Raw genomic sequence first — 17,152 nt, forward strand, 5'->3', positions numbered from 1 at the left:
ATATTTGAACCTTTATATTGTGTTGCTTGTTATCTCTGGCCACTTATTCCAAGGAAGTAAAGCCCCATCTTCAACTAGTTGTTTCCAACACCTCACCCCTGCCTCCCTCAGAGGAGCCGCCAGACTATCCTTGGCCCACTCTGGAGAGCCAGGTGCATCCCATATTGGTGCCAATGCACTATAATAGCTGAGTTTTATCTCCTTTCTGACTTTATACCAGGTAATTGCTAGAACATGTAAAATCTTCAGACACACCTTCTTAAAATATCTGGGCTCTCCAAGTTCGTAGATAAAACCTTGCTTCCCCCTTCACGTCTGATAACATCACCATTAACATTTTACGAATGTCTGAACCATCTCGTTCATTCAAAAGCATATTCCCATTTCTTAGGAGGAAAACCCAGGCATTATAGGACAAATCTGGGAAACACAGGCCCCCCTTATCTTTCTTTCTGCAAAGCTTTTTCCATGCAATCCGCGTGCATGTTGAGACCCAGATAAAACTACTTATCTAAGCCAATCTTCTCTAAAAACCAAAGGGATGTTCTGGAAAAGAAAAATGAGCTTAGGAAGGATCATCATTTTTATTAAGTTCACTCTTCCAATGATTGTCAGCGGTAGATGCGTCCAGCTCAATAGTGAGTTACAGACATCCTTCCCGACCCTTTTAAAATTTATTTTCTGGGATTTTCTCGATGTTTTGCATGATCCTAATGCCTAAGTATCTCATCTTGTTATAGTGCTCACTTGGTATGGGTTCATGTTCCAGGCCATAATCTCTGTTTTTTGTTCTTTCACTTCATAGCCTGAGATGCGCCCAAATTGAGCGGTCAGATCATATATTATTAGGAGGGAGGTGGACAAGTCTGAAGTATACACCATTAGATTGTCGGCGTGTGGAGCCACCTTTTTCTCCCAGCCACTATATCTAAAGGGGGATATTTTATCTGAATTTCTAATCTTCACAGCTAAGGGCTCGATATCTCGATTGAAAAGAAGAGGAGACAGAGTGCTCCCTTGTCTAGTTCCCCTTGAGATCTTAAATAGAATAGACAGATTCTCATTCACCAGAACCCTATCTGTTGGGTTTTGCTAAATCAATTCTATGGTCCTACAGAAGATCTTATCCAAAATTGCACAACCTTATTATTTTCTGAAGATAGACCAATTTACTCCATCAGGGGCCTTCATGGCGACTAAGGTAATGATGACCAGGAGAGCTTTATGGACCGTTGCTATGTCTATTGCTCCACTTAAGTTATAGGTTAGATTCTGGATCCCGCTCCCCCTGACAAAGCCTTTTTGATCCTCATGTAGGAGATCACCCACCACCCCATTTAACATTTCTGCCAAAAGTTTAGCAACGATTTTATAATGGGTCTGTACGATTCACAAACATTTGGCTGTTTTCCTGGTTTAAGAATCAGCGTTACTATAGCCTCATTCCAGGATGATGGCATTTCACTTTTTTTTCCAAAGATGCCTCAAAACAGCTTCATCATTACTGGGATGAGAACCTTACCCAAACTTTTATGTAGCTCAGCAGTAGTCCATCCAGACCCACCCCTTGCCCAACTTCCCTGACATTATTGAATTTCTGATCTCACCCGCTGTAATAGAGCTATTGGTATTTTTAACATTACTTTCACTGATTCTACGGGGGATATCCTGATCCATCTATTCCCTCATATCTTCCTCTATAACTACCAATCCCTCCTGATATACCCTCTCAAAATGATTGCAAATGGCCACTTCTATTTCTTCTCTGGTCGTAAGGGAATTTCCTGACGCTTCACACCTGAGTTCTTTTATAACACTTCTTGCATGATCTTTCTTAGTTTTCCAAGCTAGGAGTTTTCCACACCCTTCCCCATATGCAAAGTAGGCGAGGTTTCTCGCTTACCACTTCTTCCGCCATCTCTCTTCTACCACAAGGGGTGGTGATGGACAGAGTCTCTGAATTAAGCAGAGTACTCTCACCCAGTCAAGAGATCAGGGCTAGATCCAACACCGTTTTTTAGCTCATTGCACCATCCCAGTTTCAGAACCTGGCTGTATGCAAATTAGTCTGTCCCTGGCCCAGTGCATCATGGGAACAGGGCAGACCAGACTACAAAAGCCAATTCTTACACTGGGAAGGAAACAAGCTTCCGGGGACCGGTTTCTGCCATTTCAGGCGTCTTCGGCCCGGCTTGCTTGAATCCTGATGGTGCAATGAGCAAGGGACTCACATCTGAGTATACCCTTCCACGCTTAGGGTGGACAAAATAATTTACAACAAGGGGTGGTGATGGACAGAGTCTCTGAATTAAGCAGAGTACTCTCACCCAGTCAAGAGATCAGGGCTAGATCCAACACCGTTTTTTAGCTCATTGCACCATCCCAGTTTCAGAACCTGGCTGTATGCAAATTAGTCTGTCCCTGGCCCAGTGCATCATGGGAACAGGGCAGACCAGACTACAAAAGCCAATTCTTACACTGGGAAGGAAACAAGCTTCCGGGGACCGGTTTCTGCCATTTCAGGCGTCTTCGGCCCGGCTTGCTTGAATCCTGATGGTGCAATGAGCAAGGGACTCACATCTGAGTATACCCTTCCACGCTTAGGGTGGACAAAATAATTTACAACAAGGGGTGGTGATGGACAGAGTCTCTAAATTAAGCAGAGTACTCTCACCCAGTCAAGAGATCAGGGCTAGATCCAACACCGTTTTTTAGCTCATTGCACCATCCCAGTTTCAGAACCTGGCTGTATGCAAATTAGTCTGTCCCTGGCCCAGTGCATCATGGGAACAGGGCAGACCAGACTACAAAAGCCAATTCTTACACTGGGAAGGAAACAAGCTTCCGGGGACCGGTTTCTGCCATTTCCCTTGCTCATTGCACCATCAGGATTCAAGCAAGCCGGGCCGAAGACGGCTGTAATGCCAGAAACCGGTCCCCGGAAGCTTGTTTCCTTCCCAGTGTAAGAATTGGCTTTTGTAGTCTGGTCTGCCCTGTTCCCATGATGCACTGGGCCAGGGACAGACTAATTTGCATACAGCCAGGTTCTGAAACTGGGATGGTGCAATGAGCTAAAAAACGGTGTTGGATCAAGCCCTGATCTGTTGACTGGGTAGGAGTGTTCTGATTAACTCAGATACTCTGTCCATCACCACACCCTTTTTGTAATTATTTTGGCCACCATGAGTGTGGAAGGGTATGCTCAGACATGAGTCCCTTGCTCATTGCACCATCAGGATTCAAGCAAGCCGGGCCGAAGACGGCTGTAATGCCAGAAACCGGTCCCCGGAAGCTTGTTTCCTTTCCAGTGAAGAATTGGCTTGGTAGTTTGGTCTGCCCTGTTCCCATGATGCACTGGGCCAGGGACAGACTAATTTGCATATAGCCAGGTTCTGAACTGGGATGGTGCAGTGAGCTAAAAAATGGTGATGGATCAAGCCCTGCTCTGTTGACTGGGTAGGAGTGTTCTGATTAACTCAGATACTCTGTCCATCACCACACCCTTTTTGTAATTATTTTGGCCACCATGAGTGTGGAAGGGTATGCTCAGACATGAGTCCCTTGCTCATTGCACCATCAGGATTCAAGCAAGCCGGGCCGAAGACGGCTGTAATGCCAGAAACCGGTCCCCGGAAGCTTGTTTCCTTTCCAGTGAAGAATTGGCTTGGTAGTTTGGTCTGCCCTGTTCCCATGATGCACTGGGCCAGGGACAGACTAATTTGCATATAGCCAGGTTCTGAACTGGGATGGTGCAGTGAGCTAAAAAACGGTGATGGATCAAGCCCTGATCTGTTGACTGGGTAGGAGTGTTCTGATTAACTCAGATACTCTGTCCATCACCACACCCTTTTTTGTAATTATCTCTCTTCTACCATCACAGCTAATTCCAGCCTAAGATTTTGCAGGAAGGTTTCTGAAGGCCCCAATTATTGTCCAACCCCATATACTGTTATCTGTTCCTCTGACTGCTGAATATTAAGTTCTATTTCCACTACTTCCACTCTATATTTCTTCCCTTTGAATGAGTGTATGGAGGTCATTTTCTCCCTCAGAAAACGTTTGAATGAACCCCATACAACCCCACATTGAAATCCCCTGCTAAAATGACAGGGTGCGTAAAACTTAACAATTCCGTCAGTAATCCTCTAAATGGACTGGGGTCATCTATATTTGGACCATAATACCCGGCTACTGTAAATTTTTGATGGTAGCACCGTATTTCCGTTATAACCCATCTGCCCACTTTGTCTACTCTTCTTTCTTCTATGGTGATATACGGGTTCTTTTTAACTAAAATCACTAACCCTTTTATAGTCAACTGTTGGGTCACAGATAAGCTCTTGGATCCAACCTCTGGGCTTAAAAAGATTTTCCATTGCTATGTAAGTCAAACGAGTTTCCTGCAAAATTATAATCTGGGCTGGGTCATCTTTCAGATATTTTAGGATTTTCTCTTCCCTATATTTGACTCTTAGCCCATTCATATTCCAAGAGAAGATCTCCAACTGAATGCTCTGGCCATCACTCATCCCTTGTACTGTAGTCTTTCTACACGAGGGGTGTGAAAAACAATATTTTGTCAAGGAGGACATGTTAATTTTTATTTTTTCCCTCTGCTCCCCACCCCATGACCACTATTACTCCCATAACACCCTAAATCGCCCACCCTGGAGCACCATCCTTTTTACTCCTCCATGGTCTAGGCCTGTGGCGGCCCCCTAGGAGTCGGGAGTCTAAATAACACCTTACTTCGTAGTGCCGCTAGCATTATTTTCTTAACCTAAAAAGGAAAAAAACACCCAAAAACTCCTAAAAAAGACAGAGAGAAGAAAGAGCCTAAGGAAAGGGCAGACTTGAAACAAGAAGAAAGTGATATTTACCTCTGCCCCAAACCCTCTCTATCTTACCCCTTATCTGAGATGGATTGTATGCACTTCTCCACCTCTTCCACCCGCCGAAAATTCTGCATTTTATTATAATGCATCACCCTCAATGTAGTGGAGTATTTCAATTGTGCCGTAGAGCATAATTTCTACCATGGGTCTAGCAGTTTCCCTAACTCCCAAGGTTTGGTTGCCGTGATCACTGACACATCTGACCTTACTTCAAAGTTAATTCCATCCACAGTTAACAACTTCATTTGTATTACTTTAATTAGGATTTCTTCTTTATTTTATTTGTATGGAAGTGGAATAGGATTTTTCTGGGTTTTGTTTTATTTGGGGTAAACCTAAAAGGATCTCTGTGGACCCTTTGAATGTCTACCATGAGATCATATTCTGTGTAGTCAACTTGGGTCCCTACTTAGATCAATCTCGCCACAAATGCTTTTATGTTACCACCCTCTGCCTCCTCTGGAATTTTTAGCAGACAGAGTTTATTTCTTCTTTGATTATTGTCCACGGATTCCAGCTTTTCTTGAACACCCACTCCATTTTCCTTAGCAAAGTGATCTCTTTCTTGTTTTCCTCAGTTTGGGAAGTCGATTCCCTCACTGTTGTTTCTAGCACCGAAGTCCTAGCTGACTGGTCAGCTAGTTTCTTTTCCAACTTGTCACATGTAGATCTCATCTCTATTTGATTCCTTTCCGAGGTCTCAAATCTGATCCTCACTTCTGTTGTTAACACCTGAATCAGGTCAGAGACCGATTGGGATGTTGGTGGAATTGATGGCCCTTCCCCTAGCTCGGGACTTAATGCCTAACTCTGACCATTCTGACCAGGTTGTAAACCCCACTGTACTTCACCCAGGCAAGGTGAAGGGTTCATGATTGTATCTGCACACGCACTTTCCATCCTCTGAGTGTTAAAAGTAGACTCCTCCAGGGTCTGTGAGTCATCCACCAAGACTTAAAATCTCTTTGGGCTAAGGATGTCCTGTCCCGCTAAGAAGTGTGAGGGACTGGCGGGCAGACAAATATCTGGGTGTTTTAATAATGGGGTTTTTGGCATCACTGTAAAAAAAGTTCATAACGAGGGTGTAACTTTTCATTTTTATGGCTGGGGGCTACCCTTGTCTTTCTAGATTTCCCCCACCTGGGGCTCACCCAACCCCCAAACACAGCCCGGTCTAACTGGGTATTTCCTTTTCCTTTTACTATAGCAGTGTCAATAGGCTGAATATTCCCACCACCTAATAAGGTTCTCAGCTTCTTAAATCTTAAAGCATATCCTGCCAAGCTCGAGCGCTGCTTGGGTCCACAGCAGGTCCCAGCCCAATAGTACTGCGGCCACCGAAGCTGTTGCTGCAATTGACGAGGTAAGCAGGAGCAGAAAAAAAGGAGACTGAAATAAAACAAAATCGTCCTCTCTAGCGCCATAATCTACGATCCTTTCGCTGTCTGGGTGAGAATTTCCATTACACCAGCGGAAAGTAACTCCCGACTCCTAGAGCCTCCACGACCTGCTGCTAGCCGGCCGCCATGTTCTCCCACTCCCCGGAGCTTTTGCTATGCACCCTCTGAGGTGCTCTTCTTGCCTAAACCTAAACATTGGGAATTAAAACAAATATAACCAAACAGTTCCAGAAGAAATGATAGAAGACTAGGACCTATCTGCCAATCGATTTACCAAAGGTTCATCAACAGTCAGCCTGACTTTGCTGAAGCTCCCACTATGTTCCTCTCTGCAGCAGCAGATCCACTTCAGTTCTGGCCTCAGCAAGCTCTCCTAGGCACAGATTGATGTTTGCTCCGACTAGATAAAAATCTTCACTGGGCTTGATGGCAACAGTTTCCTCGGCCTAGAAATCCGGCTTTTCCTGCTCAGAGCTTTTTCTTGCCATCATCAATGGCTTAACTGAGATTAATTGAGTGGCTCCTAGACAACAACACCACCTCCTCGGACACAGCCTGCTGCATTGCACCACTGAACTTTATCTTCTCTTGATCTTTTCAAGCCAATCCACTGTGGTATCTGTCTTGCACTCTATTGTGGACAGCATTAACTTTTCACTTTAGCCCAGCCTTGCTCGACCAGATATTTGTGGTTGGTGCTTTGATCTTTTAGGCCAGGGTTCTCCAAACCGGTCCTGGAGGGCCAGATCTATGGCAGATTTTTTGCATTTCCCCATTTAGATACATGTAGTTATTTTAAAAATCTGGCATGGATCAGGCCCTCCAGGACCGGTTTGGAGAACCCTGTTTTATGCACTGCATCTTACGAAAAAATTTTACAGATCATAAGTCTGGTTTTATTGATTTGATTTAATTGGTTTTGGTGCCCTTTTATTTAGCAAGATTTTCAAAATTGGTGTGATTTTTTTTGTGTTGTGTTTTAATTGTATTACTGTTTGAATGCTACATAAATGCATTCAATCAATCAGGGAATCATAAGTAAGCTACTTGCCTGTGATGGTCTCAAGGCGCTGACATTGCTTCTAAGTTACGCCCGACTGCTATTGTGCCAAACTACCACAGGTTTAAGAACAGGTTCATTTAGTGACTTTTGTGGTTCTTCCTTAGAAGGGGGTGATTGTTGCTTGAGTTGGGCTTCTGCACCCTCAATCAATAACCCAATTGATTACTAATACCAATTATATTACAATTGTCTACCTGCTTTTGTAAAATCGATTTTTTACCAGCATACTTTTAGTACACAAATTAGCTGCTTCCAGCCCATAGTAATGTCAAAGTCAACCCCAATAATTATCAATATTAGGGGAGCATTTTTAATAGAGTTAATAGCAGTAGTTAAACTCGCAATAGTTATTGCCAGAAACATGAATGAAGCAAGTTTCCTGGGTATATTTCTATTTGTACCAAGCGAGATACAACCTCTAGTTAAAATCACATTATATTTAAGAAAATCTTAAGCCATTCTAGCAGTATGCCATAAAGTAACATGATATGGGCAGAAAGGATAGAAATGTATAAGAAACTGGGTTATTGGTTGAGGGGGGTGAAGCTCTACTCAAGCAGCAACCACAATCCTTGTCAGAGTGAAGTCACACGCAAACCCCGTATTATCTTGTACTTAAACATCTGGTAGCTTGCCACAAAAGCAGCCGGGCTTATCTTAGAGGAAATGTGTTAAGTATCTATGCCGCACTTCAAACAGTAATGAAATAAAAGCACAAGACAAGAAAATCCCAAACCAATTTAGAAAATTAGACCAAAGCAACAAAAATTCAATCAGTACAGCCAGAGATTTGCAATTTTAAAGTTGAAAGTGAAAATAGTGCCAAAAAAGAACAAAGACCAACTTGCAGATATGTGGATATTGGAGAGTGGGTAAAAGTCACAAGTTCAGGCCAACCGCCATTGAGCGTGGGCTGGATGCAGGAACCAGGTTAGTTCCATTCAGTTACCTTCATAATCCAGTTAAAACAATTCTAGTTGAGGTGGAAGGGGCCACAAGGAGCGAGAGAGCATTGTGGTAGCCATTGAAGTAGCATGAAGAGCCGGCCGAGTATCGCGGATGGTTGTTGCTGGAACATAACTTTGGTGGTCACCGCGAGCTGTCAATGCTGTAGCGCAAAATGCAAATCTTATGATGGCGGGCATTCTTGGCAGTTGCTGTAGCCCAAAGAGGCTGGTTCACCAGAACTTTGCCTTCCCAGGCAGTGTTGTAGCAAGGTCTTACCGGGAATGGGCCCCAAAACTTCAGGGAAGTTCAACTTAGGCCACACCAAGGGTCCAGGACCCGAGGCACACCACTTAGGGTCAGCAACTCACTCCAGCATGGGAAAACAGGGCTCAGGCAAGCTCAGTTGCAGGTCAATTGCAGGTCCACACAGCAGGTCCACACAGCAGGTCAGCCAGGCAATTGCAGGCAAGCCCTGGAGCTTATGTCTCTGTAACTCAGAACAGGAGATCATCTGACTGTCCTTGGGAGTCACTTCTGCCCAGGATGAAGTGTACAGATCCAGTCTTCCTTATCAGCAAGCAGGGCAGCAAGCAGCAGAGTAGCAGGGCGGCAGAGTGGCAGTCCTGGAAGCAAATCAGCACAGCAGTCCTTCTGTAGTATCCACAGTTACTCAAGAGTTGGGTCTGAGGGTCCAATATTTATAACTGGTGCTCACTTATAAGTAGGAAGAGTCTATAGAGAGTTCCCTTTGAAGTCCTTGACATTTTCTGCCACCCCTGGCTCCAAGCGGGCTACATGAACACGACAGAGGTAGAAAGTTCTTTGTGTGAAGGAAGGGAACAGTCTATTCATTTGCAAGTGGGGCTGTGCCCAGTTCCACCCCCACATCCTGCCAGTTGATGGACTATCCAAGCACATCCAATGGGAAATATAGGCCTTGCAGTAGTGAAAAAAGAATACAGCAGTGTTTCACTACCAGAACATGTCAAACTTAAAAGTGTATGTCCTGTTTAAGAAAAAAAAATGCACCCTGTCCTCTGGACTATCCTGGGCCTACCTTAGGCATGATGTATATGTATTGAGAAGGAAGGTTTGACCCTGGCAAAAGGTTTGTTTTGCTGGGTCAAAGTGGCAGTTTAAAACTGCACATACATGGCCTGCAATAGGCCTGAGCCATGTTAATAGAACTACTTGAGTGGGTGGCACAATCAGTGCTGCTGGCCCAATAGTAGCATTTGATTTAAAGGCCCTGTGCAATGTAGGGCACTGTTGTCAGGACTTATAAATAAACTAAATATACTTTTGGGTATGAGCCAACAGTACTGGAGAAGTGTGGCTCAATGGTTAGAGCGGCAGACCCTGATGCAGAGGTCTGGTCTGGGACCAGGGTTCAATACCCGCCTCGGTGGGTCCTGGGCTCAATTTCCTCGGACCTGATAATTCTCGTCTCGTGCCTATTCTAATCATGGGTCCCACTCTGCAACTCTGGGCAATAGCTTGCTTAATCTCCACAACGGCCCCAACAGCGCTGGGATGCCTGGCTTCACCTTGGGGATGCCTAGGAGTGGACATTTCACAGGGATAAAGCCAGGAAGGGTTCCTAAGCGGTATACGGACAACTCTGGGACACCTCGGGTGAGGTAGCTGTGCGCTTTACAAATGCCCTCATTTCATTTCATTTCATTACTGTGTTTAGAGAAGAGAAAGCATGCACTTTAGCAGTGGTGACCTGCTCACAGTCCTCAGGCCAGCAAAAACTAGATGTGATAAATGGAGGAGGAAGGCAAAACGTTTGGGGGAAGACCACCCTCAGGCTGACAGGTCTAACAGCTACAAATTCTATCCAGGTCCCTAGAGCAAGAAACCAAGCCCTGGAGTTCAATTGTTTATTTGATGGAGATATAAAACAGGAGATATTTAGCTAGGGTACCTGTATTAGATACAATTCTTGTGAGATGTCTGAGTAAACAGCTAAAGTGGCAAAACCCAAACCTTGCTGCTGTGAGTGCTCATAACTCAGGAACAAGGGGTGCCTAGGTCCAGGTAAATTTCTGTGGAAGTAATATTTTGTAATTCTTTTTGTCATTTCACTTTTATTGTAATCTGTTTACCATTATTTTCTATGTATGTTTGATTCTCATAAATACCTACCATACACGGATATTCCCTAATCTGCCATGTAACTTAAGCAATGAGTGAAATACTAAAAATATACATTTGTTTCCTATTTTCCTTTCATGGAAATTATTTTCCAATAGAATCTTTTCTTCCTAATACATTCCCCGTAAAAAAAGGGAAATGTGGGTGCCCAGTGTTGCTCTTTTCTCAGCAGTTGCCAATATACTATTCTAGATTACATTCAGACGCTCGTATGTTTGTGCTTATCTACATAGTTATAAAAATGTGGTTGTTCCTCTCATAAACATTAAGTTGTCCTGACTACTCTACTGTCGCTCTCCTGTGAATATTTACCAGTAGCGATTTCAGGAAGCCTATGATACGCAAATTACACAAACTTTGCATAACTCACGCTCACACATGTGGAAACGAGCCCTGCGTCATACAAATGTTTCAGATTTTTTTGTAATCCAGTCTAGATATTGCTAGCAAAGTGTTTGATGTATTTTCTGCTCCATATTTCTCCTTTTTGCATGAAAGAACGCTTTGTGAATCGACCCTGTGAAAAGAAAACCTTTCCGATCGATGGAGGTTGATATACTAAACAGCTCAATGTATTTCTGACTCACATAAACATTCACATCCTTGTGTTCTCCGTCTTCTTTTTTTATGTTTTGCTCTTATCTGAAACCAAAACAAAATGTAAACATGGTTATTCTGTCTATTTGTTCAAAAGGGGTAACAAATATGTTTCTGCTAAGGGCTCTTCGTGTTCAGACTTTTAATGTTTCCCGCTGGTTCGTAAACAGTTCCTTCAAGAAAAACATCGAAATAGGTGGTATGTCCTCCTGAGGTTTCAGTGCTAGTCATAATGTGTGTGGTCCAAAGCTCCGCTGTTATTCATTTAATACATCAAATAGAGTTGGACAGATGTCTTTTATCGTTGGCAATACAATAAAAAGAGTTTCCATTATAGTAACAATAGTATAAACATTGATTTACCTCCTTGGTTTTAATTTCTGAAAATATCTTTTATTTCATCAGGTGAGCATAACACCGAACTTAATGACGGCACAGAGCAATACCTTCAAGTGAAACAAGTCATCATGCACCATAGCTACAACGCCACTCAAAACAAGTACCACCACGACATAGCGCTGATAGAGCTGGCAACCCCGATGCAACTCAACAGCTACGTCACCCCGATCTGCATCGCGAACAAGGACTTCATCGACAGCCTCACGAAAGAGAAGAGTGTGCGCAACATCGTGAGCGGCTGGGGTGACGTGCGCTTCCAGGGGAGGCCGGCCACAGTCCTTCAGAAGCTCGAGGTCCCCTTTGTGGACCGCGCGGCCTGCAAACGCAGCAGCAGGTTCACGGTCTTTGTAAACATGTTCTGCGCGGGCTACGCTGACGTAAGCAAAGATTCTTGCCAGGGAGACAGCGGGGGCCCTCTTGCTAGCCAGTTTAATGACGTGTGGTTTCTAACAGGAGTAATTAGCTGGGGTGAAAAATGTGCGATGAAAGATAAGTACGGTGTTTACACCCGAGTTTCCAGATTTGCTGACTGGATTAAAAGCACAACCCAGCTGCCTTAATCAATAACTTCATTAAGGGAATGTCGGTGCCTAGCTCATCCTTCCAGTTTATTATGCAGAGTAGCGTAAAAACCGATCTGTCACAGTTCAACAGTATAATTGCATATTAATATTGTCAGATAAAAAGTCTCAATTTTATTACTCAGAGATGAAGTGCTACTGCTCACAGCTCTTTGTAGTGATATTTTGGAATCTAAAATGTCAGTTGTTTGAAAGATCACAAGTGTTGCAAATTCTTAGAAGGCATCGGAAAGGCGCTGTCATTTTCTGCTTGGCTGCAATTTCACAGCTTGATATAGAAAATGTCACAGAGATTTAATGAGAATGCCTGACATAACTATGCATGGAAATTGGCGAGTATAATTCACACATGTACAGTACTGAGCTTATGTTGCTTGAATGCCTCATCATCGCAGAAAAGATTGAACGATTGCATAGGAAAGGACCTAGTAATGGCCCTGTGTTCTGTGCAATAATAGGCCATCGCAACAAACAATTCAAATATTTTCTGTCCCTGTCTTTCTCAGAAACAGTTTCTTCTAATAAACCTCTTGTGTCTGTGCTTTGCTCTTGTGGATCCATTATTAGTGTTATGATTTTTAACTACACGATACTGATTTCTGTTTTATCACAAGACAATATTTTACAGTGCAATCCACACTGCTGCGAATTACTTGATCTGAAACATGCCTCGGACGAGATGACAAATAACCAGGCCTAATGGGAGTAAAAGGTCGCTAACCGCGCCTAGAGTAAAAAGCTGCGTTATTTGGACAGGTATCCCCCACAACACTTAACTAATAATATCTATTCCACCTCCCAGTTCCTCAATATGGAGTCTGCCCTGAATCCTGTATATATGCATCATCTAGCTCCGACACCTGCAATGCAAGGGTGGAATACCATACCATTAAACCACAAAATAGGAGCAAATGGTAATATGACACATCTGATGCCATTTACTCCTTTAGAGCTTTTTAATAGGTTCGAGGCTTTCAGTGGCCTGGAGGAATGTGACTGATGTTCAAGGTGTGTAGAGGGTGTGGGGGGGGGGTGAAAATGCCTCATGCATCACAAGGTCATATGAAGAGAAGGGTATTTGTTGCTTCATAACTGGTACACATACCGCTGTAACATATGCTGATATGAATAGCAGTTTATCTGTTGCATTATCCACAGTGTCTTCTGGGAATAATGAGGGTTCTTTACTGCTCTTACCTGTCATGAGGCCAGAAAGTAGTGCCTCTGTAAGTGGTGCTGTTAAGGGTGCACGTATGATAGGATGCCACGAAGACCACCCCAGAATGTCATTGTTATCTTTGGATTCTCCATCTAAAACTGACAATACTCTTGCCCCGTATGGGGTTCCTGATTCTACTCTGGAGCACTCAGAACCGGTTGTAGCAAGTACTATGGACTCTGGGGACACACACATAGAGTCACTTATTCCAATATCTGCTCCAATTACCAGAGAAACTCTTATATGTCCAGCATCTGATGATTGTGTGAGCCTAATCTCGTGGAACATAGCTGGCTTGGCCGACAAGATATGTGACCCAGCCTGGGTATCATTTATCAAAAAATTTACTATTGTGTGCCTTCAAGAGACTTGGGTGGAGGATAAAAACGTCCACATTGAAGGTTTCCTAAGCTTCATGACTCCAGCGGTTGCCTCGACTAGGGGCAGAGCAAAGGGTGGCCTGGCTACCTTTATTAATTTGGGCTTGCTTTGCAAAACAAGCATCTGTCACAATGATAATTTGAACATCCAGATGCTTGACATAAAAAATGGCAAGAATGTTTTGACCCTGGTTAATTTTTATAATGCTAATAGCGGTAATGGTGTTTGTAACATTGCATCCCTAACAGATTTAATGAGTAAAAATGCATGCACTGTATCACGGAACATAATGATAGTAGGCGATTTTAATGTTCACCCATGTGGTAACCCAGGCTCTACCCCAATGGGCTCCCTGGGATGTAACAGTGTTGAAGGCTTCCACTTTTCTCATACTAGGGGAGGCAAGAACCTAAATGACTTAGTGAATGATAATAACTTAACTGTAGCTATGTCTATGGTCCCTGATTCAAAATTTTTTGACGCTCCAACCTTCAAAGGACACGGCCAGGGATCCTTTATAGATCATATATTAGTATCTTCAGATCTTGTACATCGGGTCTCGCAATTTACTATCCTTCTCAGTGTTTACAGCGATCACAACCCCCTAGTTATTAGTTTGGGTGGGTCTTTACTCACAAAACGAATGTCTCGCAATGACCGAGGCACGCTGAGTTGCATAAATGGTAGACGCCGCATTAAGTGGACAATGATAAACCAAGACACTTTGTATTCCAAAATAAACAGTGCATGTGAGGAGGAGCTGTCTGCATGTTCATCTTTTGACTCATCTCCCGCGAATATCTTGACCGGGTTTGCGGGGTTGATTTCAAAGATTGGTTCTCTGCTAACAGCTCCGACAAAGGGGCAAAGTGGAAAAAATTCTAAATGGTTTGACCACAATTGCTCAAAGGCAAGTAGGGATCTGAAGAATGCTCTAAAAATTAAACCTAGAGACCCTGACCTGATAAAAAGTCTTCGCCTGACCTACAGGAAGGCATTAGCCGATAGAAAAAAGGAAATTAAGGTCAATATCATAGAATCCCTCCTCGATTCCTCAGTGTTGGGGAACAGCAGCAAGTTTTGGCAAATTATCAACAAACCCTTGTTTGATAACCCTAATGACACAGTACCTGGTACAAATATTTCAGAGGGGGAGTGGGTGACTCACTTTAGTACAATTTTTAAGAGTAATGAGCACTGTGCAGAAAATGCTTTTTTAATATCATCTGTGAACCCAATAGGCTTTACAGTTAACGAGGTTGCAAGGGGGATTCAGGGTCTAACTAGCAACAAGGCCCCAGGCCCGGATGGTCTGCCACCGGACCTGTTCAAGTCTAGTATCCCCTTTTGGGCCCCTGTTCTCACGGCGGTAATAAATGCAGCAGTGATAACGGGGTGCCCAAATATGTGGGGTCTATCGACTATAGTCCCCGTTTTTAAAAAGGGCGATCGCAGCAGTCCATTATGTTACAGGCCGATTTCTTTAATAAATTCAATAGCTAAAGTAGTAGGGGGGGTAATTCTTAACAGGCTATCCACATGGGCTAAAGATAACAATATTCTATCACCTATACAATATGGGTTCAGACCTGGCCATTCGACTATTACACAGTGCCTGAACCTATATTTGATATTAAGCAAATATACCCTGGCTAGACAAGGAACCGTCTACATGGCATTTATGGACTTGTCGTCCGCTTTCGATTGTGTGGACAGGAGCTTATTATGGGCTACCCTGTTGAGAATGGGTGTAGAGAGGAATCTTGTCAACTTCCTAGCCGATCTGCATTCGGATACTAGAGCTAACGTCCGTTACACCCAAGACCTTAAAGTAACGGACGAATTCAGAATAAACCGGGGAGTTCGTCAAGGATGCATCTTGGCCCCATTCCTCTTTAACCTATATATTAACGAATTGGAGGAATTTCTTTTAAATACTGAAGCAGATTACCCCTTTGTTGAGCGCAAGAGGGTGCCCGTGTTACTTTATGCAGACGATGCTGTTCTTATATCTAGGACAGCAATCGGTCTTCAGAAGTTATTCAATTCCTTCTTTAAATTTATGGAGTCACGTGGCCTAAGCATTAACAACTCCAAGTCCTATGTCATGAAAACAGGAAAGGGTACCCGGAAAACTGATTCCTTTAGTATAAATGGGGAGAAAACCCCCTCAACTAATTCCTTTTCATACCTTGGGGTCCTCTTAGATCATAAATTATCGTGGGGCCCCGCAGTGTCTAAAAAGAAGGGCGAAATATCACGGGTAAATGCGGCCATTCTTGGCTTTGCAAAAAAAATCGGTAACTGCCCTACGGCCGCATTGCTCAAACTGTACCAGGCAAAAAGTGTTGCTGTTGCCTGCTATGGAAGCGAGCTCTGGGGCTATTGTAAGATAAAAGACCTAATGGTTACAGAAAATAACGTCCTGAAAAAGATACTGAGGTTGCCAAGGGGTATTGGGAACTACTCTGTACATGAGGAGTTGGGGGTCCCCTATTTAGGTGATAGAATAGCAGTAAGCCCGGTTCTGTGTTGGCTGAATTGTTGGCTTAATACCGACATTCCACTCACACATGCCCTGCTGAAAGAAGCCTTATTGTTAGACGGGAGGTTTAAAGTCCCGTGGGTGAAGTATATAAAGGATTGTTTGACGGCAATTGGCCGTTCTGATTTGTTTTATGCTCCCAACTTGATTACAAAATCCGATGTTACCTCGGTAAAAAATGCTCTATTATTGTTAAGATGTACTGACAGAGAAGAGGTTGAGATACAGAAGGACAGCGTTAGGAAACACTTACTACTTAAAACCTGTCCACAAATGGAACCTTATTTGACATGGCCTATGACCAGTTATGAACAGTTTTTGTTAATAAGGTTCCGTTTTGATTTATATCATCTCCTACTGGCGGTACCAAGTGGGGCACAACGGGGTGAAGTGTTGCCAGCTTGTGGCTGCGACGGAAAGTCTCCTCAAGATCTGGCCCACTTTCTTTTTATCTGCCCCTATTACTCCACCCCACGGAAACTATACCTTATACCGTGCCTTAAAAAACTGAATTTTGTACAAATCAAACCTGCACTTTACTACTTACAACTATTGAATTGTGACTGTACCTTATTTGTCTGTAACTTTTTAAAAAAAGCCATCTGTTTTAGGAAAAGCATGGATGGATAATTATGCTGCGAATGTTTTAGGTGCTTTTAAACAATATAGTAATTTATGTTTTTAACTAAACACTGCTCATGCCTTTAGTGCCCGCTGTACGATCTTTTTCTTTGTACTGTATACTGTGTCTTTCACTTGCCACATGAAATGAATTGTCCGGAATGTTTTTAAATGTGTACTTATGAATTGTACTTTTATGATTGTATTATCTACAATCGAATAAAGATTTTTGATTTGATTTGGACAGGTATGCAGTTCAACATTTAACAAAATATAAACATAGCCTCACTAATACAATATCACATCCTAACACCCCTGCACCCTTAATCCTTTCCAACAATAA

At 43.2% G+C, this 17,152-nt stretch overlaps 1 protein-coding gene across 1 annotated transcript in view; it reads left to right on the plus strand.

Moving 5' to 3' along the window:
- Positions 1-12,584, plus strand: part of F9 (coagulation factor IX) — a 310,524-nt gene extending 297,940 nt beyond the window's left edge. The window contains exon 8 of the mRNA XM_078688628.1: positions 11,469-12,584. Coding sequence (XP_078544754.1) covers positions 11,469-12,022 — 554 coding nt within the window. The 3' untranslated portion in view covers positions 12,023-12,584. The remainder of the gene's footprint in view (positions 1-11,468) is intronic.
- Positions 12,585-17,152: the final 4,568 nt, after the last annotated feature.

This window comes from Lissotriton helveticus, chromosome 4_1 (genome assembly GCF_964261635.1).
Source record: "Lissotriton helveticus chromosome 4_1, aLisHel1.1, whole genome shotgun sequence".
In the NCBI taxonomy this organism is placed as follows: Eukaryota; Metazoa; Chordata; class Amphibia; order Caudata; family Salamandridae; genus Lissotriton; species Lissotriton helveticus.